General features: G+C 39.9%; 1 protein-coding gene across 3 annotated transcripts in view; it reads left to right on the forward strand.

Annotated features, from left to right (window-relative positions):
• SATB2 (SATB homeobox 2) overlaps positions 1-22,206 on the forward strand; it is a 237,654-nt gene that overhangs the window by 95,524 nt on the left and 119,924 nt on the right. For 2 of the 3 annotated variants that reach the window (XM_006862001.1, XM_006862000.1), the window contains exons 4-5: positions 10,190-10,316; positions 11,747-11,870. The exons of the other annotated variant lie outside the window; for it this stretch is intronic. In XM_006862001.1, the coding sequence (XP_006862063.1) occupies positions 10,190-10,316; positions 11,747-11,870 (251 nt within the window). The remainder of the gene's footprint in view (positions 1-10,189; positions 10,317-11,746; positions 11,871-22,206) is intronic. 3 annotated transcript variants of the gene reach the window in all.

Raw genomic sequence — 22,206 nt, forward strand, 5'->3', positions numbered from 1 at the left:
CCAATAGGGTCTTTATTAATTTAGTCTAGTTACTTAGTGCTTATATTAAATAATCTAATAAAAGTCAGGGTTATAACATAACGTTTCCCAAATGTGAAGCAGCATCTATTACATGAGACGAAATCTTTATCCTGCAAAATATAAAAGCCATGTATAGAATTACAAGGCACCAAATGGTATTGTATATATTTTTTAAGTAGAGTGTTTCTTTGCGTAAGGGGGTAGTTGGCTGGAAAAAAAAAAAAAAAAAAGTGTGGCAGACAGATGTATGTATATCACTATAACTTATTTGCAAAGTGCTTTAGAATTCATGATTTCAGCTTTTAAATACTAAAAATCTTTATGATGGTCATTTCCTTGTGAAAGGCAATGGTATGATATTAGAATGAAATTGTTCTTAAAGAGCTAAAACTATCTTGTGGGGGTTTTCCAATAATACCTAAATGTTGCAGGTAGGGGAACTGTCTGGTACAGAGAGGATATATATAGCTCATTCAGTGTGTATTTATCTGTTGATTTATAGATACATTCATATAACAGTAGAGCCTCAACATTTATTTCAAATTGCTGAATTATTTATTTCTGTCTGGTGTTTTCTTTTGTATTGTTATAAATACAGGATTAAATGCATTGTAGCCTCCCAGACAAGTATGTTGTAAAGTTTCATTAATTCGTGTAGGTTTAAAGGGACTTGAATAATGTAAAACTTAAAAATACTCTTTCATTTTCCATTGACTTTTACCCCCAAACAGGCCATTTGAAATAGATGTTGCTGTTGTTAAGTGAACCTGTAAAATCAAAGTAGAAAGTATAGAAGAGTTTGGTGTTTATAGCAGTACTATGTTTTGGGTACTGCTAAGCTATGCATTAAAAAGGAAAATACGTGCACTTCAAAAACCATTTTCATTTGGCCTTTTTCCTCTTTCCTCATTGAAAAGTCATTCCCACCTTAGGTTTAACAATAATAACTACAATTTATGCCTTTATTCTGCTATAATTTGATGATCTACCGCAGTCAGACCACAGGTTAGAAACACAGGCTGAATTATTCTATACTGCAGGTTAGTGATTTCCTGTGAACTGATTTATGGATAAATAATTCTATGTTCTTATTATATAGGACAGGCTGTTTTTAATTTCTTTAACAAAGCATAGCTGAACAACAGAAAATTATCTGCTATTGCGTAGGGACAGGACCACTCTGAGGAGGATAAACAGTTGCAATCAATGTCCTGAATCCCCCTTTTTCATATGTAGTGGTGTGCTGTGGAAATAAGACCATGAACCAGAAGCCCCAAGGCTTAGTTACTCTGAGGCTGGGCCTTTTATTGATACTCTCTAACTGAGTTCTTTTCCAGAGAATTATGAGATATACAAACCCCAGCCTTTGGATATTAAAACTAATGTCTTGTTTTCTTACTCAGGCTGAGTTTTCACCTTGCTGCTAAAAATCTATGTTAAAATAACACCTTCAAGGAAAGAAAATTATCCATTGAGCCACATTAGCAGAATATCTTGCTGGATTACATAGAGTTGTGTCACAGGTTGATTTGTGGGCTTTATTCTGCAATATTATTCAGCGTATCCTTACTTTACCAGCATCTGTCTGCCTGTCTCTGTAAACTGTGGGGAATGTTACATACTTCTCAGGACTTCATGAAATAAATAGTTCTCATATTCGAGGTACAGGGGGCAAAACCATTTTATTTTAAAAGTAGCTTCATTTAGCTATGTGCTTAGCAATAATAAGCTCCCCTACTCAGTTGTGAGACTCCTGGTGTGGTGCTGTAGGATCAGCACTGGACTGCAAACCACAGGGTCAGCAATTCTAACCCACCAGCTGCTCCTTAGAATTCTACGTTGGTGGTAGTGGTGGTTATGTGCCGTGGAGTAGGCTCCGACTCATAGCTACCCTGCATGGGGTTTCCGAGGCTGTAAATCTTTACGGGAGCAGAAAGTGTCATCTTTCTCCCGCAGAACAACTGGTAGTTTCAAACTGCTGACCTTGAGGTTAGCAGCCCGACTCGTAATCTACGCTACCAGAGCTCCTTTAGAAACTCTGTACAGGGTCTATATGAGTCGGAACCGACTCGACTGCAGTTAGCAACAAAACCAACTCAATTGTGAGCTTCAGAGTGCTGCGGTAAAGTGCGTTGGGTTATCTTTGCATCTTAGTAATAATGCTAGAGACACAAGCACAATATGTTGAATGAATAGTGCCTAGTACTAATCACTCTGATATTCCATTAATTTTTTTTATTCTCATTACATTTTATTTTATCATCAGAAGTGATCAACTTTCCAAAAAAACTTGAATCGAATGCTGATGAACTGTAATGAATATCATGACTTTTCTTAGATTTTCACATTGTAGGGGGTAAATAATAAATACTAAAGATATGAATTATGCATCTACTGAGAAGAATTTTGTTTTTTTCTGAGTTTGATTACAAACTGATCAAAATAACAAAAACATATGAACACAAACAGCTATTGATATTTCTTTTTTGTGAAATGTCAACTCTGACTCTGGCAGAGTACTGCTCTGAGAAAGTAAAAAACTGGTTTCCATTATTGCATCTTTTTAATTTTAGACAAAAATTGCCTCCATTCCCAACCTAATTTTATGTCACTAATGGGAAATTTACCTACAATTGCATTTTGTTATTTAGTCTGAAGGCATTACACAAAGAGTGGCTTGGTACTCTGTGTTTTAGTGAACAGATTTGTCTGGATATAAACAGTTTTATTTATATTGTGCTCAATTCAATCATGTTAACATTTGTATGAATTTCAACCCCAAAATAAAGGCCCATAATTTGTGACTCAAAGACCTTGAAATGCCTTAGCACTAGGCATTTTCTAAATGTTTGCAGATGATAAATTCCTTGTAAATAATAAAGATGATTTGGAAAATGTTTATTTCTGAAATGACACTGTTGTAGAAGGCTGTTATTTTCCAGAGCAGTCCCCAAAATAGCACTTTTCAGCGATTCGGACCCATCACCTGTTTACTCACTGGCCTCATCTGCTCCTCTGTTCAACATTAAGTGTTGAGAACCAGCCTGCTGTGGATGGTCCACAGCCCTGTGATCTAGGAACCTCTCAGGTGGTGGTACGTTGGCTTATGGGCCCAGCCTCAGGGCAGCAGTAGCAGAGCTGAGCAGGAAGGGTATTGGCCTAGGACAGGGGTGGGGAACCATTTTTCTATCTAGGGTCACTTGGATATTATAACATAATTCACAGACCATATAATATTATCAACTTAAAAATTAGCCTATTGTGTTTGGTCAAACATTTAATTAACTCACCTCTAATGTGTGGTGCTGTGGGTTAATGCACCAGACTGCAAAGCTGTTTGAACTGCAAGGTCGGCAGTTCAATCTCACCAGCTGCTCCTTGGAAACCCTATATAGGGTCACTATGGGTCGGAACTGACTCGACGGCACTTCACAACAACAACAACAACAACAACAACAATGTGATATAGAAGTTCCGGTGTGCTGTGGGTTAACGTACTGGACTGCAGGGTCATTTTGAATCGCAAGGCCAGTGGTTCAAGCTCACCAATCACTCCTCCAAAACCTTACGTAGGGTTACTATTAGTTGGAACTGACTTGACAGCACTTAACAGCCACAGCAACAACAATGTGATGGCTGGAACCATTGTTGCCTTGGCATGGCCATATGAAATGATTTTGCTGCAGGATAATGTGTTGGACTGCAAGGTCAGTTTGTACTGCAAGGTTAGTGTTTCAAACCCACCAGTTATTCCTCGGAAACCCTGTGTAGGGTTACTATGGGCTGGAATCTGTTCAACAGCATTTAGTAACAATAGCAATACAGCCTGTGGGCTGATGTTCCCCACCCCTGGTCTAGGAGCTAGAAAGACTGTAAAGTGGTTGTTACTGACTGATGTCCTTAGAAAGCTACTCTCTGGCGATCGTCACCTCACTTCAGATTAAAATGGGAATTCCCTACCTTCTGTATCCCACTGCCACCATGCCAATTCCTACTCATTGCGACCTTACGTTTCCAAGATTGTACATTGTTACATGAGCAGACAGCGTCATCTTTCTTCTGTCAAGCAGCCTGGTGGGTTTGAGTTGCTGGCTTTCTGGTTAGCAGCTCAACACTAACCCGCTGTACTTTAAGAGCTCCTTACCTGCCTCCTGAAGGTGATCAGGGAAGGAATAAATCCTGCGTTGGAATTTGAGAAATGTGCACGCTTTCTTGAAGTCAGTATGGGGGATTAGTACCCAAGACAGAGTGAAGGTGTGATACCTATGCAAAGGAGAAATGGGATTCACCACTTATTGAACATGTACAGCATGCCTGGTTGTGCTCGAAGTGTGTATCCAATACTATCTCATTTAATTAGCGTTAGTTCCTCTGTTTTTCAGATTGGGATTATATAACCTACTCATAAGGTTTGATAATTGGTATACTTAATAAAACCAGTTGTTGTCAAGTTGACTCTGACTCATGGTACCCCATGTGTGTCAGAGTAGATAGACTCCATAGAGTTTTCAATGAACTCCTGGTGTGACACTGTAAGATCAACTCTGAATTTGGAACCATGAGGTCAGCAGTTCAAACCCACCAGTTGCTCCTTGGAAACCCTACCCAGGGTCACTATGAGTGAGACCCGACTTGACAGCACATGACAACAAACAACAGAAGAAAAATAGGATTCTCAATGGCTAATTTTCAGACCTTTTTCCTGAGGTACCTTTGGGAGGACATGAACCTCCAATCTTTTGATTAACAGTTGAGTGTGTTAAATCAGGGATTCCTCTGTGTTTTTAGTTGTGCCATTTATTATGGAGATTTCCCCAACTTTGCTTGCCAGATATCTCCAATGGATATATGAACTACTCTTTCTTCTTTAAGAAGCTCTGGTAGCGTAGCGGTTATGAATCGGGCTGCAGACCACAAGGTGAGCAGTTCAAAACTACCAGCTGTTCCGTGGGAGAAAGACAAGGCTTTCTGCCCCTTTAAAGATTTACAGCCTCGGAAACCCTGTACAGGGTCGCTATGAGTTGGAACCGTCTCCACGGCACATAACCACCACCACTTTCTTATTTGAGCTGCTTCATTGAACTAGCATTTTGTAGGGTCTTTAACTTTCCTTTGAAGCCCTGAGGAGACCATTATGGGTATCATTAGACATATGTACATACTTAGATTCATTCAGCTTTTGTTCCCTTGCCTTCACAATGCTTCCTCTTTAAATCCATGTGCATTCCAGGATAGATTTGTTGTTGTTATGTGCTGTCTGGTTGATTCTGACTCATAGCAACCCTGTAGAGCATTTCTGAGGAGTGGCTGGTGAATTTGAACCTCTCGAATCTAACGACCGTGCAGTCCACTGCTTATCCTACAGCACCACACCAGACCCCCAGTATAGATTTATCTTCTAATATTTTCTTTTAATGATTGTCATGTCTACACAGAAAACCTTTCAGGGTCTATTTTCCCATTACTGTTTGTGAGCATTTATGATGTGGTAACCCCAGTGCTAACCTCTTATTGTCATTTAAAACCTCATGACAAACCTGTGAGGTGGTGGTGTTGTTAAGTGCTGTGGAGTTAGTTCTGACACATAGTGACCTTGTATAGAGTTTCCAAGGAGTGGCTGGTGGGTGTGAACCTTGTGATTAGCCATCCAGTGCTTCTCCTACAGTGCCACACCAGGACTACTATGAGGTAGGCACAATAATAGCCCATTTATAGACATTGAAACTGAAACTTGCAGATATTAAACAACTTGTTCAAAAATTTCACAGCCGATAAGTAGAGAAGGTTGGGCACCAACTCACCTCTAACTCCCGACTCTGCTCCTAACTTCTGACTGATCATGTTAGACTATTGAATCAGGCATTTATGCTTTTCCCAAACTTGGGATTAACCTATTTTGCCAGTCTTCTGATGTGCCTCATACTTGAGTTTGTGTGACTTAAATAATGACAATAGTGAGGACATAGTCCTTGGAGAAAAAAATCTGGGCTTTGCTAGTGATGCAACCCATCCCATCTGAACCCCCATGTTTTCATGGGCACCCAACTCATCTGAACCCCCATGTTTTCATGGAAGAAATTGTAACTAGGCATCTAGGGAGTTTGTTCCCTTGTCTTCACAATGCTTCCTCTTTTAATCCACGTGCATTCCAGTATAGATTTGTTGTTGTTGTTATGTGCCTTAACAGTAGATTTGGTGGCGCGAAAATGAGAGATTAAGGGGAGAAAGAGTTCCAGTTTTTGTTAGTTTTAAAGTAGACCTGAAGCTGCATGTGAAACCAGTGACTGTAGAGTTGCCTTTAGCTCATGCTGACCCCAGAATGTGTCAGAGTAGAACTGTGCTCCATGGAGTTTTCAGTGGCTGAGTTATCAGAAGTACATCATTAGGCATCTTCTAAGGCTCTTCTGAGTGGACTTGAACTTCCAACCTTCCTATTGGCAGCCAATCACATAAACTGCTTACACACCAGGTACTCCAAACATACTTATAGAAAAAAGGAGAGGAGGCACTGAAGACCAAAGATGGGGCAAATGAACATGGGGGAGGTGGCAATAGAGGAGGACAAACATTGTGATTTAAAATAAGGAGGGCTTTTTTATAGGCACATGATCAAATTAAAGTGTAAAAGGTAATGAAGTCATTAAAAAAATCCTAAAATTGGTATTTATTGAAATAAATTGACTATGTCTTCCCTTTACAAAGCATCACTGAAGCATAAAAATCTACATAATGATAATGCACAATTATTAAGGGTAAATGATAGCCATGCTAATCTGCATAGTATTCCTATGCAGTTGACATTTTCACTGTTCCATTTTACAGATGAGAGGATTGAGGTATGGAGAAATTAAGTCACTTGCTGGGCCGACATAATTAAGTGCCTGTTGTTAGTTGTTGCCCAGTTATAGCAAATGGAGACTTTATGTATAACAGGACTAAACAGTGCCTAGTTCTGTGCCGTCCTCAGGATCACTGACATTGATGAAGTCCATTGATGAAGCTGTTATACCTTCATTAATACTTGACTACTAGCCCAAGTAATTTTTATGTATTGTATACCAAGGAATGGGAACACAGTGGCTCTGTAGGTAAGCACTGGACCGAGAACCACAAGGTTGGTGGGTTAAGCCCATCAGCCACTCTGCAGATGAGGCTTTCTGCTCCTGCAAAGATTTACAGCCTCAGAAACTGTATACAGGGTGGCTATGAGTTGAACGGACTCAACGGCACTTCTTAACAACAACAACATAGCAACGAAGGAAGACTGTATCTAAGGGACAGTTTTCCCAAGAGGGTTAATACATGCAGATTCAACAAAGACTCTGTTTGGAGGAAAGACTCATTAAAATAAATGAATGCACACCTCAACCTGGCTGGAGGAGAGCAGCCTTCTGGAGATAGGTCTTCTAACTGATCTTGCATCTGCAGACTCTCATAGAAAGTTAAGCAAAGAACATGACTTCTAGTAACCATACAGGTTGGTCAATATGATGTGAAAGAAAAGAAACCCATGCCACCTCCCATTGCCTAAGAAAATCACATGCATCAATAGTTTTCTTCTAAGACATAGAAACCAAACTGTAGCAGCTGCTCTCTATGAAGGTATTAAGTGGTGTGCAAACACCTGTGTGTGTCTAATTCTAGCCCAAATAAGTCTCCTTCTAGCTCCTGAAGGTGGGGAGAAAATCTACCTAAATGGAAATCACTATTTCTAGCTGAATGATTTGTCTATCAGTTCCAGCTCCCTTTTTTATGCCTGTTTTTTTAAAATTTAATTCAGGTATAATTTACATGAGCCCTGGTGTGGTGCTGTAGGATAAGCACTGGACTGCTAAATGTAAGATCAGTAGTTCAAAATCCACCATTGGCTCCTGGAAACTCTATACAGGGTCACTGTGAGTCGGAACTGGCTTGACAGTACACAGCAATTCCCAGATAATAAATCATATGCATATTGTTTAGTTGGATGAACTCTGACAGTCATACCCGTGTACCCACCAGCTGCAGCAGGAAAGTACCTTTATGTTCCTTCCCAGTCAGTTCTCTCTTCTGTCCTGAGGTAAGCGCTTTCCCCCTCCCATCACCGTACATTAGTTTTGCCTGATCTTACATTCCATAGAAAGGACACCACACAAATACAGTCTGTCGTGCCTGGCTTCACCGTGATATGTTCTTACAGTGGAACTCTGCTCAACAGTACAAAGGACTGGCCGGCTGACACACTCAGCAACACAGACGAATCTCCTGGAGCGCTGTGCATTGAAGTTTGCGCAGTTCACTTTTCATAGATAGAATATTCTTAGTAACCACAGTGACCCACAGAATCTACCTCTGCTTATCCTCACTTGTCAGGGCACAACTGCGAACTTCATCCCCTCCCCCTCAACCCTTTCTTTTCATAAGAATCATGTCTTTAGAATTTGTTTACTTTATATACAACTCATGGGCTATCACAATGGTTTCTGAAAACAAGCTAAAATTGTGGAGTGAGTTCAAAAATAGTAAACATGTTCGACATGGCTCCTGGTACCTTTTCCTGTATTTTCAAATGGCTAGAGGAGTGAAGGAGGCAAAGTAGCAGACTGAGTCTCTCCGGGGTGGCTGTCCAGTGGGCCCAGGCTGCTCACTTCATGACTACGACATGCTGCGTGCTGTGCACTTTTCATTGTCATGAGAGAGAATGTTAAGAAACTATCCCCACAAGAAAACAGCTTTTCTTGGCAAGTGAAATAAGACTTGAGGAGCCAGAACTGGAGACATACGGTACTATGAATGAGAGCTGTGTTACTTTATTGGATCTGAGTCCAGGCACTATTTATACTGCAGCATATTCAGCACCAGATTGTTAAATCTTAATACTGAAACAGTGCATCATTTTAATATTTTTGTTCTGTTTATTCCCTGTTTTCAAGCATTATGTCAAGCATTGTGTATTCATGTATTTCATCTTGGGCAGGACATGGCCTGACCAGATAGTTCATTTCCTATTATTGTAAAGTCACTCCAGAGCGCAAAAGCATTATTCTGTGAAACTTTGAAAAGTTCACGTGTGTATACAGGTGTTCTTATTTTTTGATGATAAAAAATAATATGCTTTATTTTTTTAAAGATCATAGTCAGATTCACCTGTATTGTCAAAAGTTAAAATGCAGCTTCTCTTCTGTCACTAAAGCATAAATGTGCTTACTGTGTGGCAATTTCTGACATCGTGTGGACCACTGAATTTTTCATACCATACAAATAAAATTCTTCTTCTATGTGACTTGTGACAGGGGATTTCTAGTTATATTTCTTTATCAGTATTATGTGTGCCTCACGCCCCAGGCATGATGGACTCATCTTATTGAGAAGTTAAGCTTTTACCACATGGTGCTGAAACTGCCCCAGGTCTTCCTGTTACAAGGATCCCTAACAGCACTGCTCTATACAGCCCACATTTGACCAGAATTATTTTCTCTCTTCATTGTCACGTGTGCTTACCATTTGTCTCAGGAAACCCACAGAGCAAGGGTACCACTGTCACTCTAAAAAGAGTCAAGGAATTAGATAAAAGAGGAAGTTGAAAGAATCGCTGCTATTACTGAGCTGTGGTCAATCATCCTGCCGATTGCATTTGGCCACAGAAAGCGAATGCTCTGCCTGGTGCGCTGCGGATCTGGAAGTGAACTCTAACTGCCTCATCAACCCCAAATGCTGTTCACACGGGGGATCACACCACAGTCAGGATGTAGCTGAGTGCTGAGCCCACACACAGGAATTTTCTTGTACAATTCAAAACCAAATCTTGTATTTACTTAAGCCTTGCTTTTTTGGTGCATCTATGAAATCAGCAATCCAGTATATTTAGCATCCGTCTTAAGTTAGAATGTGAAACAAGACTTTGGGGGAAGCAAGTATCCGTATGGTTTTCTAAGTAATTTAAGAAACAGGAAAACATAGAAGAACTGATAGTCCATGATTAAACCTCATCCTTATATTCCCATCTTCCTGTATAGTTAACTAACTCGATTGTCTGCCAGAAGAAAATCGCTGTTGCACTGGGTTGTAAAATATCACTGAGTGGGCCTTGAATGTTGACTATGGAATGACCTTCTTAACATTGAACAAACAGTGGGGAGGTTTAATAAATAGCAGATATGTGTTTATGATGTTTTTCTTCCCTGTGCAGGAATAATCAAGCTGGGGAGGTGGAACCCTCTCCCCCTTAGTTACGTGACTGATGCACCCGACGCGACCGTGGCCGACATGCTACAAGATGTCTATCATGTTGTGACGTTGAAAATCCAGTTGCAAAGGTGGGTCTCTGAACATCTGACTCCCTTACTCTTGGAGCTGCCTCGTCCATCAGACATTCACTGCAGGGATCAGCTCATCCTGTCTTCATGAATAACTAGTCTTTGGATGAAAGAAAAGAAAAAAATAAAGAGGGAAGGAAGAAGGGGTACTTCTCCAGACATCTTTATAGTTCGCATTCCAACTGTTTTATGTTTTGTTTTCAGAAGCAGTGAAGTGGTAACCCAGGGGACGCTTGATCAATCATTAAAAACATGCAGCCCTTAAAGGGGAACTTTCCACAGCCCCTAATTTAATGGGTCCTCTAGGCCTGGTTAAATGCTTAGCACATAGTATTTGAAGAATAAACACCTCTGCTGCTTTCAGGTTTGAGAAGTGAGGGTGACTTTTGCTCATAGCAGGCTTACCAAGAATGTGCAGGCTGTGGAGTTCCACCTCAACCTGTACTCTGTGGCCTGCAGAGGCCCAGCATCCAGAACAAGTTATGCCTCTGAAGAGTCTGCACATTCTCTACAGTGTCTTTTGCTGTAGAGATTTAAGGAGTGTTTTCCTTTGATACAAAGGTTTTGAATTGTCCACTTATGGGGAATTTACACATTAATAGTGACCCAACATCCCCATTCTTGTGTAGGAATGCCTAATGTCTAATCTGAAAATGTGTTTTTTGGTTAGGAAAGTCACATCCCTGAATTTTTCTATGTTAATGAAGTGTGGGCCTGGTCTTCAAACTTAAAAATTAGAGGTAACATTTGTTTACTTTGAACCTTAGGAATGTCCAATAATTAAATTTGTTTGGTAGACATTTAGAATCACACTGCTATCCCATTTTTATAAACAGATTAGAAAAAATATATATATATATATATATATTTATTTAAGGTATTTATTGTGGATTGAGTGAAAGTTTACAGGGCACATCATCAGTTTCACATTCAACCATTCATATGACTTGTTTCATTACATTGATTATAATCCCCTCCATACATCATCAGTTAACAGTGTTTTTCTCTATCCTCTTTAGCTTTTTTGGGTGGGGGAGTGGAAACTTTGTCTTTTTGGAATTTACAGTCTTGGCTTTTAGGGAAGGTTTTTACATTTATCTGTGGATATCCAGGGCTCATGTATGCGATTACTAACAAGCATAACTGAATAATCAGATGAGGGACAGTTTTGTATATATATATATATATATATATTTTTTTTTTGTATATATATTTTTAAATGGCATTTCTTCATACCTTCAGTGGCCCTTTTTCTTAGGCTAGCTTTCTAATGAGTTTAAAGAGACCACATTGGGCTCTATGAAAGTCCTAGTGATGCTGATTTGTTCCACTGCCTCAGCTCAGGTCTCCGGCCACCATAGAGAATCCAGACATGAGTGCTATAGACAAGGACCTTTACTGAGGTTGCTCATTCTTGCTCTGTTTTCTAGCTGTTCGAAGTTAGAAGACTTGCCTGCGGAGCAGTGGAACCATGCCACAGTCCGCAATGCCTTAAAGGAACTGCTCAAAGAGATGAACCAGAGCACATTAGCCAAAGAATGTCCTCTCTCCCAGGTCAGTATCTCCAGGTATGGTTCTAAGAAACATGGGATACCTCTGGTGGGCTACCTAATAGGAGAGGAGTCCTGAATTGATAGCTGTCTTCTGTCCCTTCCATTTTTAGAGTCACACTACATTTTAGGAGGAAAAACCATGGGGACGTGGTACTTTACAGAGGAGACGTTGTCACTTATGGAACTTTGATATGTGGGGAGTGTAGTAAAACATTTTCTACACAGTCATTAGCTTCTCAAATTTGTCATAGGAGGTATAGGTATTAGTGTTCATAGATGAAGAAACTGAGACTCTGAGAAACACTAAAATTACCTACCTAAGGTTACTCCACAAGTTCAATGGAAGGTTGAGACTCTAATTCAGACCTCCCATTCCAATGCTAATCCTCCAAATAACTACATTACTGAGTCAATGGAATGGGTCAGCCTGCTCAGCGCATCTTTGCAGGATTGATTTACTGAGCCCTTCCCCTGTCTAATGGAGACAGATGATCTTTACATCCATATATATTTGTAGAGAATTTGTAGCTAATTCTCCACCTGAAATATACCAGGACAAAAAGTGAAACTACCTCTTTAGTAAACTGATTATAAGCTAAATCCACAAGAGTAGAAAGTTGAGCTGTTCAAAGAAATTGTAGACGAAAGGGCTGCCTTAGCCCATTTGTGTTGGTGGGCTAGGACCCCACTAATGATGAGGTAATATTTCATTTTTATGATAAATAAGCTCAGTTTGATGTGATCTAAAGCTGTGAATGGAAATCTGTTTGCTGGTGTAAGACGTTGGACTAATTACATGTCTGTCAAGTTCAAAGGAGGGTGATGAGAACCATAGAAAGTTGAGGTGCCATCAGCTGGGCAGTGAGTATAGCCTCTGCAGAAGGAGAAGACTACTGTGTGAGAGCATGTGTTCTCGAATCAGATAGACCTGGATTCATGTCCTGGCTTACAACCTTTGTAACCTCACCACTATGAGCCTTTCTTCGGTTTTATGTCATATTCCAGTTGCTGTTGAGTTGATTCTGACTCATGGTGACCCCTTGTGTGTCAAAGTAGAACTGCATTTCATAAGGTTTTCAATGGCTGATGTTTTGGAAGTAGACTGCTGGGACTTTCTTCCAAGGTATCACTAGGTGGACTCAAAATGCCAACCTCACGGTTTACAGCTTAAGCACATTAATCATTTGCACCACCCTGGGACTCCCCTTAAGTCATTTAAGGAAGATAAAATGAGATCACATACATAAAATGTTTCGTCTAGTGCCTGGTAGCGTAGTGGTTACGAATCGGGCTGCGAACCTTAAGGTCAGCAGTTCGAAACTACCAGCCGCTCCGCGGGAGAAAGATGAGGCTTTCTATTCCCGTAAAGATTTACACCCTTGGAAACCCTGTACAGGGTCGCTATGGGTCGGAACCGACTCTATGGCACTTCACAACAACAACAACAAAAGTGCCTGGCATATAGTAATACAAAAAGAATATCAGCTATCATGATGGAGACATGATATTGTTAGGGTGAACGCAATAGTTTTTGTGTGTGTGTCTTATAGAGTATTTTGAAATTTGGATCCTCTGAGGATGTCAAGGCAACATGCACCTGGGTAGAAGGATGCTAGGTAGGAAGGGACTTTAATATTTCTTGAACACCCATTACATGTCTGGTCTTGTGTTTATGACTTTCATACAGGCCACCTTAATGCCATCTGCAGGTATTGTGTAGGCACCTGAGCCTTGCTGCTAGAATTTTGGCTTATTCCAATGCAGATGCTTATGAAGTTATACAAATAAATATATATATATATATTTTATTATGACAGCAAACAGGGACTGGATAAAGAACAGGTTCTAAGTGTCCTAATTTTTATAATTACTCACAACTAATTGTTTCTTGGGATCGCATGGAAGACAAAATGGGCTTTGCCTAGAACTGGAAAAACGCCTACCTTAATGTCACAGATTCAGATTTTATTCAGGACTTCCAAGGCTTTTGGAAATTGGATCAAAACATGATGATCATCTTTGTTTATAATGATCAGTGTGAATTGAGGCAGCACAAGAACCCAAACTAGGAACTGAGAGCTCCGAGTTTTCATTTCAGCTCTTTTACACTGTATGATCCTGTGCAAGCCTGCCCACTTCTCAGAGTCCTGTTAAACTCATTTGAAAATGCCTGAGGTCCAAATAAGATCATCTTCACCCTCACAATAAAAATAAACAAAAAGTAAACTCCTTCTTTGTTTTCTATTTTCATTGACCCCCTATAGTTGCCCAACCTAAGAAGCCCCTTGTCCTTTACTCTCTCATTGGATCTTGTGGCTTCCACTGCTTATGTATCTAGAATCATTCTTTCTTATACCCTTGCCTCACATAGGCCTTCATCACTTCTCATCAAATATTTCAAATCTTCCGGACTCACAACTTTATGTTACCATTTTATTTTCCAACATGAATGTTGTGCCATTTCCTCACCTAGAACCCTCCAGTGATTGCTGAGTGCTGCCTCCACTGCAATGCTATTGGTGTTGTTAGATGCCATCAAGTTGGTTCTGACCAATAGTAACCCTGTATGCAACAGAACAAAATACTGCCCGGTCTTGCACCATCCTCACAATTGCTGCTATGTTTTAGCCCACTGTTACTGCCAATCCATCTTGTTGGGGGTCTCCTTCTTTTACATGATGTCCTTTTCCAGGAACTGGTCCCTTCTGATAACATGTCTGAAGTATGAGAGATGCAGTCTGGCCATCTTGACTTCTAAGGAGCATTCTGGTTATATTTCTTCCAAAATAGATTTGTTTGTTCTTCTGGCGGTCCATGGGTACCTTCAGTATTCTTTGGCAACACCATAACTTATACGCGTCATTTCTTCTACAGTCTTCCTTATTCATTGTCCAACTTTCACAGATGTTGTTGTTGTTGTTTGTTAAGTGCCATCGAGTCAGTTCTTACCCATAGAGACCCTGTATAGGGTTTCCGAGGAGCAGCTGGTGAGCTTGAACTACTGACCTTGCAGTTCAAATGACTTTGCAGTGTGACACATTAACCCACAGCACCACACCAGGAGGTTGAAAACAACTTGGCTTGTGTCAGGCACACTTTAGCCTTCTCACTGTCATCTTTGCTCTTCAACACCTTAAAGAGGTCTTGTGCAGCAGATTTGCCTAATGCAATACATCATTTGATTTCTTGACTGCTGCTTCCATGAGTGTTGATAGTGGATCTAAGCAAAATGAAATCTTCAAAAATTTCGGTTGTTTTCTTCATTTATCATGTTTATTGTTCCAGTGGTGAAGATTTTTGTTTTCTTTACACTGAGGTGCAAACCATATCAAAAACTGTAGTCTTTCATCTTCATCAGTATGTATTTTAAGTCCTCTTTACTTTTAGCAAGCAAGATTATATCATCTACACATTGCAGGTTGTTAATTAGTCTTCCTTCAATTCTGATGCCATAAAATCTAACTTCTCAGATTATTTACTCAGCATACAGATTGAATATGGTGAAAGAATACAACTCTGGCACACATCTTTCCTGATAATAAACCAATTCTGTGTCCCCTTGTTCCATTCAAACAACAGCTTCTTGGTCTGTATATGCAGATTTGCCATGAGCACAATTAAGTGTTATGGAATCCTCATTCTCTGCAATGCTATCCATAGTCTGTCATGATCCACACAGTCTAAAACCTTTGTATAGTCAGTAAAGCACAGATAAACATCTTTCTGGTATTCTCTGCTTTTAGCTAAGATCCATCTATCCTCAGTAAAGATATACCTCCTTCCATGTCCTTGTCTGAATCCAGCTCTAACCTCTGGCAATTTCCTGTTAATGTACTGTTGCAGCCATTTTTGAATTAGGTTTAGCAAAATTTTACTAGCTTACAATATAAATGATTTCTGCATTCCATTGTGTCACCTCTCTTTCAAATGGGTGTAAATATGGATCTCTTACAATCAGTTGGCCAGGTAATTGTCTTCCAAATTTCTTGACATACATGAGTGAGTGCTTCCAATGCTGCATTATTATTATTTTTTTTAATTAAAGATTTAAATTTATATTCCATCAATTCCTGGAGCCTTTCCAATGCCTTCAGTGCACCTTGGACTTCTTCCTTCAGTGCCATTGGTTCTTGATCCTATATATGCTACCTCTTGAAATGGTTGAAAATCAATTATTTCTTTTTGGTACAGTGAGTTAGTTGCTTTCTATATCATTCAATATTTTGCCCATGGAATCCTTCAGTATTTCAAGTGGAGGCTTGAATTTTTCCCTCCTTTCTTTAGCTTGAGAAGTGCTGAGTGGGTTCTTTCCTTTTGGGTTTCTAACTTAGGTCTTTGTGCATTTCATTATAATATTTGACTTTGTCTTCTCTAGCTGCCCTTTGATGACATTGTCTATTCAGCTCTGTTACTCCTTGTTTCTTCTATTAGCTTCAGCAAGTACAAACTCCAAGCATGGCTTGTGAGAGCCATCAGATGACACCTTTCAGTGTCATTTCCCTTATTCCCTTGACCTGCTCCCAGTCTGTGTTCCAGACATCCCAGTTAATTTTTTTTCCAATTAATTTTTGAACAGTCGTCATTGCTCACAGTTTCACCAAAATAACCTATAGTACTGGAGTTGTTGTTAAGTGCTGTTGAATCGTTTCCTACTCATAGCCACAGGGTTTACAAGGAGTAACTGGTGGGTTTGAACCACTGACCTTGAGGTTCACATAGGGTTGGAGAGAATTTAATACTGTGAGTCTAACAAAGCGACTTTCTTTAAAATTCATGTCAAGTTTATGTTCTACTCTGTTGTGACTTGCCATCAAGTTGGTTCCGACTTATAGTAGCTCTATATAGGGGTTCAGGAGCTCTCGTAGCATAGTGGTTACGAATCGGGCTATGAACCGCAAGGTCAGCAGTTTGAAACTACCAGCTTCTTTGCAGGACAAAGATGAGGCTTTCTGCTCCCGTTGAGATTTACCGCCTTGGAAACCCTGTTCAGGGTTACTATGGGTCAGAACCGACTTGACGGCACTTAATAACAACAACATATAGGGGTTCAGCATAGTGGCTGCTGGGTGTAAACTGCCAACCTTGCAGTTAATAGCCCAATGCTTATCCTATAACGCCACACCAATGTGTTTTTAATGGTTTAAAAATGCTGTTAAAAATCACTTCCATGTTCAATTTTAGTTTCCTTTCCTCCCTGTGAAACAGGCACTCAAGTGAGGTGCACCATAGAATCTCTGGTTTTGGTAACCCCTCACATATTGCTGACAACCTTAGAGTCCTTCAGGTTGACATTTACTTGCTTTTCTGTATGTGTTTTCCTCTGGCTGGAATGCACTGCTCTCTTCTACTTGATGAATTCAGTCTTCAAATTGCCGCTGGAAAGTCACCGCCGGTGTGGTGCTCCGACCTCTTGGGTGAAGTAGTGGCTTTTGCTCTTTTAGGGAGCACTCTGCATACACCCTGTCACAGCATTTACCTCAGTCTGTTGTCGTTGTTCACTTGCCAATTCCCATCATTAGACAGACACTTCCTAATAGTAGAGGCTATTTCCTATCCATCTTTGAATCCTCAACATTCAGCACAACGTAAATCTTTTTTGTCTTTGTTGCTCTAATGCAGGCTTTCTCAACCTCTGTCCATTTGACATTTGAGCCACATATGTCTTTGTTGTGGCTGGCCGTCCTCTTCATTGGACGATGTTTAGCAGCATCTCTGGCCTCTACCCACTAGTTGTGACAACAAAAAAAATGTCTCCAGATGTTACCTAGTCTCTTATGAGGAGGATAAATAACCCTCCCTCTAGAACCACTGCTCTGATTTGTTTAAATGAATATGAAAATATTTTGGAAAGTGCTGTCAAATTTTAAGTGTTATCACTGCTAGTATTTGTCTTACTTATCTAGTGCTGCTATAACAAAAAGAACCCAAGTGCATGCCTTTAACAAACAGAGCCTTGTTTTCTCACATTTAGGAGGCTAGAGTTTCCAGTGTAGGGCACCAGCTCTAGGGAATGGCGCTCTCTCTGCCAGCCCTGAGGGAAGGTCCTTGTCACTTTTCAGCTTCTGTTCTTGGCCATCTTCATGCAGCCTGGCATTTATCTTCCCTCATTTCTGCTTGGTTCTCCGGCCTATTCTACTCCTTTGGTATCTTGAAGGTAATTGGTTTAAGACTCAACCTACACTAATATGTCCTCATTAGCATAATAAAGAAAAACCGATTTCCAGATGTGATTACAGCCCGAAGTATAGGGGTTAGGATTTGCAACACATATTCTCAGGGGACACAATTTGATCCATAACATTATGGCAGTCTTCTTGGCAACTCCAAAATATTTAGAAACAGATATGAACACAGTGATTTGGTGATTGATGCCCAACACATTTTTCCGTCATATAGAGATTGAGTTCTGTGTAGGATTGGGGGAGATCTGATTTAGGTTTCTGGCATTGCAGTCTAATTATGAGAAATATCACTGGGTTAACCCTTCTTGGTTTGCATGAATATCATGGGCCCTGACATTATTCCAGCAGGTATTACCCTAACTTGTATCCACCACCATTAAACACTTCATATTGTTTCCTTAAATTGCATGGCTCGATTGTATTTCAGTGTGGAGATAGACTCACCTGGTTGCGTGGTGGTCCTAGAACTGGTGTATAGAATATTTTTTGTAGTGCAACCAATCGAATGTGAAAAAGAATGCATTTTTGCTTTTAAAAGCAAGATGAATCAGTAATACAACAACATATTCTATCCATATATTTGAGTCTCATTTTATAGTCAAGAATGTGACTAAGAATACAGTGACAAAGAGGGGGCTAGGCTTTCAATCTAAAAAGAAGTGAGTTATCTAACATTCCTAACCTTAAAGGAGAAAGGTAGATTATCGATTTTTCAAAAATAGACTCAGCTCATGAGGTGCCTGTTTTTGACGTAATTATTCCCTATTACCACCAAATGAAGCCATATCAGGCATAAAAGAATGATTTGTGGGTAGTACATTCTTTTGTTTCTTGACTGTCCAGTGGTCTGCCGTTGAAAAGAGCAGGCTTGAGAGCAGAAGGGAGGAGTGGAGAGAGAAGTCCATAAATGAGCAACAATTGCAGTCTGAAGCATCTATTTAAAGCAAGGGGAAACATTGTTTTACCTAATTTTCTGTCTGGACAGATGCTTGAAAAGTGTAGGTTGTGTTTGTGTGTCTGTGTATTTATTTTTTGCTTCACCTTTTAAACTGTGTTTACATGGGAACTGACAGCCATTTCCTTTTCCTTCCCACCCATGCCACACCACCTCTTGCCACTTCCAGACTTTTCCTTTGGTCACATAGACTGTCCCAAGCATCCTTGACTATACCTACATACATTTCTCCTTTATTAAATGGTCTTCTCTAACTGTTCCAAAATGACAGCTTTATAGATCTGTCTTTCTGTGGCTTATTTATTCTTACCTGAGGAAGAATGAAAAGATCTAAGTTTTATTTTTGTTGTCAGCTATGTGACCTCTAGTCCTCAGTGTTTTGATTTATTAAATAAATAGAACTAATAGTACCTGCCTTGCCTATACTATAGGTTGTTGTGAGAATCAATTGGGATGATTAAAGAGATAGCTTTGTTAAATGAAAATTGCAATGATACAAGTAATTTGCAAATGCCTACAGCTCCCAAAGTGCATCTGCCCATACACATGGTCTGTTACCCTAAACATGATTTAAAAAGTGTTTTTAAAGCAGCTCTGCCTCGCAGCTCGGGTTGAGGTCCTATCGCTAAATACTTGAGGATTAAAATGATTGATTAAAAAAATTATTAAACTTCAAAGATGCTATTAGATTTCTAGCATGACATTGATACAGTTTTGATGTTGTCTCTCTTTAGAAATGATCTGTGGGATAAATATTTCTGTTAACCTAAGGCGCCCTGGTGGCATGATGGGATACACTTTGAGCCTACCAGCATCACTGCTGGAGAAGGATGAGGCTTTCTGCTCTTGTAATGATTTCATAGGGTGGCTAGGAGTTGGAATCAACTTGATGGCAGTGAGTGGAAGCAAGCCTTACCCATTTGGGGATGATGAAAAGACCGATGTGCAATATGCCAAAATAATCAGGCTATGAAATCAAGCAGCTAATTAGGTCTACAGAGAATGACAAATTGATCATGTGTTCATCTACTGACAAGTGACCAACTACATGGACCAGTCTGATGTGAACCAGTTGTAAACTGTCCTTTTAATATATTTTAACTTTGTGAATGGAGTGGAGATGCATCCAACGTTTGTTAAACAATTGCTGACTGTCCATTTTGGTGATTTTTGTGTGAGGATGTTTTGGTTAGTGAGCCAACCTCGTGAACTCATGTTGAAAGAGGTTCACACATGCCAGCTTGACAGTGACAGCTAGCCCAGTGGTTGTGATGATTGTATGGAATGACTGCCTGCTAGAGAGAGAACGGAGACCAGTATTGTTATCCCAATTTCACAGAAAGGGTGCTGACACCCAGACAAACAAGACATTCACCAGCCACTCAGGGGGAGGGCCCTCAAATGTATTGTGTCTTCAAACTCCTAAGACCAGAAAAAGTTTTTCTTTCCATTAGAATAGTGAAAGTTTTCAATTCTGATATTATAGCTTCGGAATAGGGATGGAAAGGGATCATAAAAGGCTGCCAAATGACATTAAATGGCTTTTTCACAACAAAGTAATTTCTCCAGATCAGTTTTCTCTCTCTACTATACTTAATTGAAGTAGCATTATAATCTGCTCATGTTTAATATGTTACTTAGAACAGCATGCTACAAAAATAAAAAAGCAGACTCATTGGCATCAAGTCAGCTCTGACTCTTGGTGACCTCGACCTCATGAGTGCGTAATAACAGAGCAAGAGGAAAAGATGGAGAAATAAGCAGCAAAGATACAGTTTGCTCCCTGCCCACATCGTGCTCTCGCTCTGCCTTGTAGCTAGAGAGGAGGGGCCAGGAGATGCCACCTTCTCCCCACTCTGATGGTCGCTCAGTCAGGGGATTCTCCTGCCACTGACAGGCTGTGTAATCATTCACCTCAGTTTGGAAATGTTCTGTTTTTATAGCGTGAGTGGATTATGTACCTGCAGCTTAGCTACTCTTCGTATAAAGTTGCTGTTCAAACATTTAAATCCCACTAAGCCAAAGGGAATGTGGTGAAGGGGATCCAATTATGTTATCTCTCTTTTTCGGTGGTGGTGGGGTGCTCAGATCTCTGGGTTTCCAAGTATAATGTACAAATCATTTTATCCCATGCTTATGGTTTTGTTCTTTGCTTTTAACTTTTGAATTGCCTCTTCCAAAATAACTTGCAAATATAGATGGCCAACTATATTGTGGTTTGGTTGACTTCAAATAAGGACTCTTTCATTCTACCTTCCCCTGACCCCAAATCTTCATATTTAAAATGTCATTATTAATGAAAAAGTAGAATCAAATTTTCCATAGTTGGTGAGACATATTAAACCTTCTTATTTATCGTAATATATAGCATTATTCCTAGAGTAGCTCTACCAGCAATCACTGCTGAGCTGGTTTTTATGGTTGTGTCTCCGTATCTTAAAGGGGCTGTCATGACTGCTTGTTAGAGGTGGGCCCCTCCTTTCCTTTTTACAACTCCACCACCATGCAAAATGTGTTTGCTTAATAAATGCAAAGTCATATTAATATTAATTTTGTTGTTGTTAAATGCCATTGAGTCGGTTCCAAGTCATAGCTACCCTGTATAGGGTTTCCAGGAATCGGCTGGTGGATTTGAACTGCTGACCTTATGATTAGCATTCCAGTGCTTATTCTACAGTGTCACACCAAGATTCCATTGTTAACCATGGTGGTGTTAGTGTGCCACAGAGTGGTTTCTGACTCATAGTGACCCTGTATAGGGTTTCTGAGACTGTAAGTCTTTACAGGAACAGAAAGCCTGTCTTTCTCCCATGGAGTGACTGGTAGACTTGAACTGCTGACTTTGCAGTTAGCGGTATAATGTGTAATCCACTACATGACCAGAGCTCAATATTAATCTTGTTATTTTTGTTAAGTGCTGTTATTTCCAACTCATAGTGACACTATATAGGGTTTACTAGAAGTGGCTGGTGGGTTTGAAACGCTGACCTTGTGGTCGTCCAGTGCCTTATCCTATAGCACCACACTTTAGGAAAACATTTCTTTCAAGTGTTAAAAATAACAAATGCATATTTCCTGGGTTATTTATATTGATATAGATACTCAATGGTTGGTTGTATTTTGGACTGAAAATGTAGACTCAGATCCTCTTCATTTATCCAAAAGACCCTAAAAGTCCTGTTGTTAATTACAATGACTGG

This window comes from Chrysochloris asiatica, unplaced genomic scaffold, assembly GCF_000296735.1.
Source record: "Chrysochloris asiatica unplaced genomic scaffold, ChrAsi1.0 scaffold00045, whole genome shotgun sequence".
In the NCBI taxonomy this organism is placed as follows: domain Eukaryota; kingdom Metazoa; phylum Chordata; class Mammalia; order Afrosoricida; family Chrysochloridae; genus Chrysochloris; species Chrysochloris asiatica.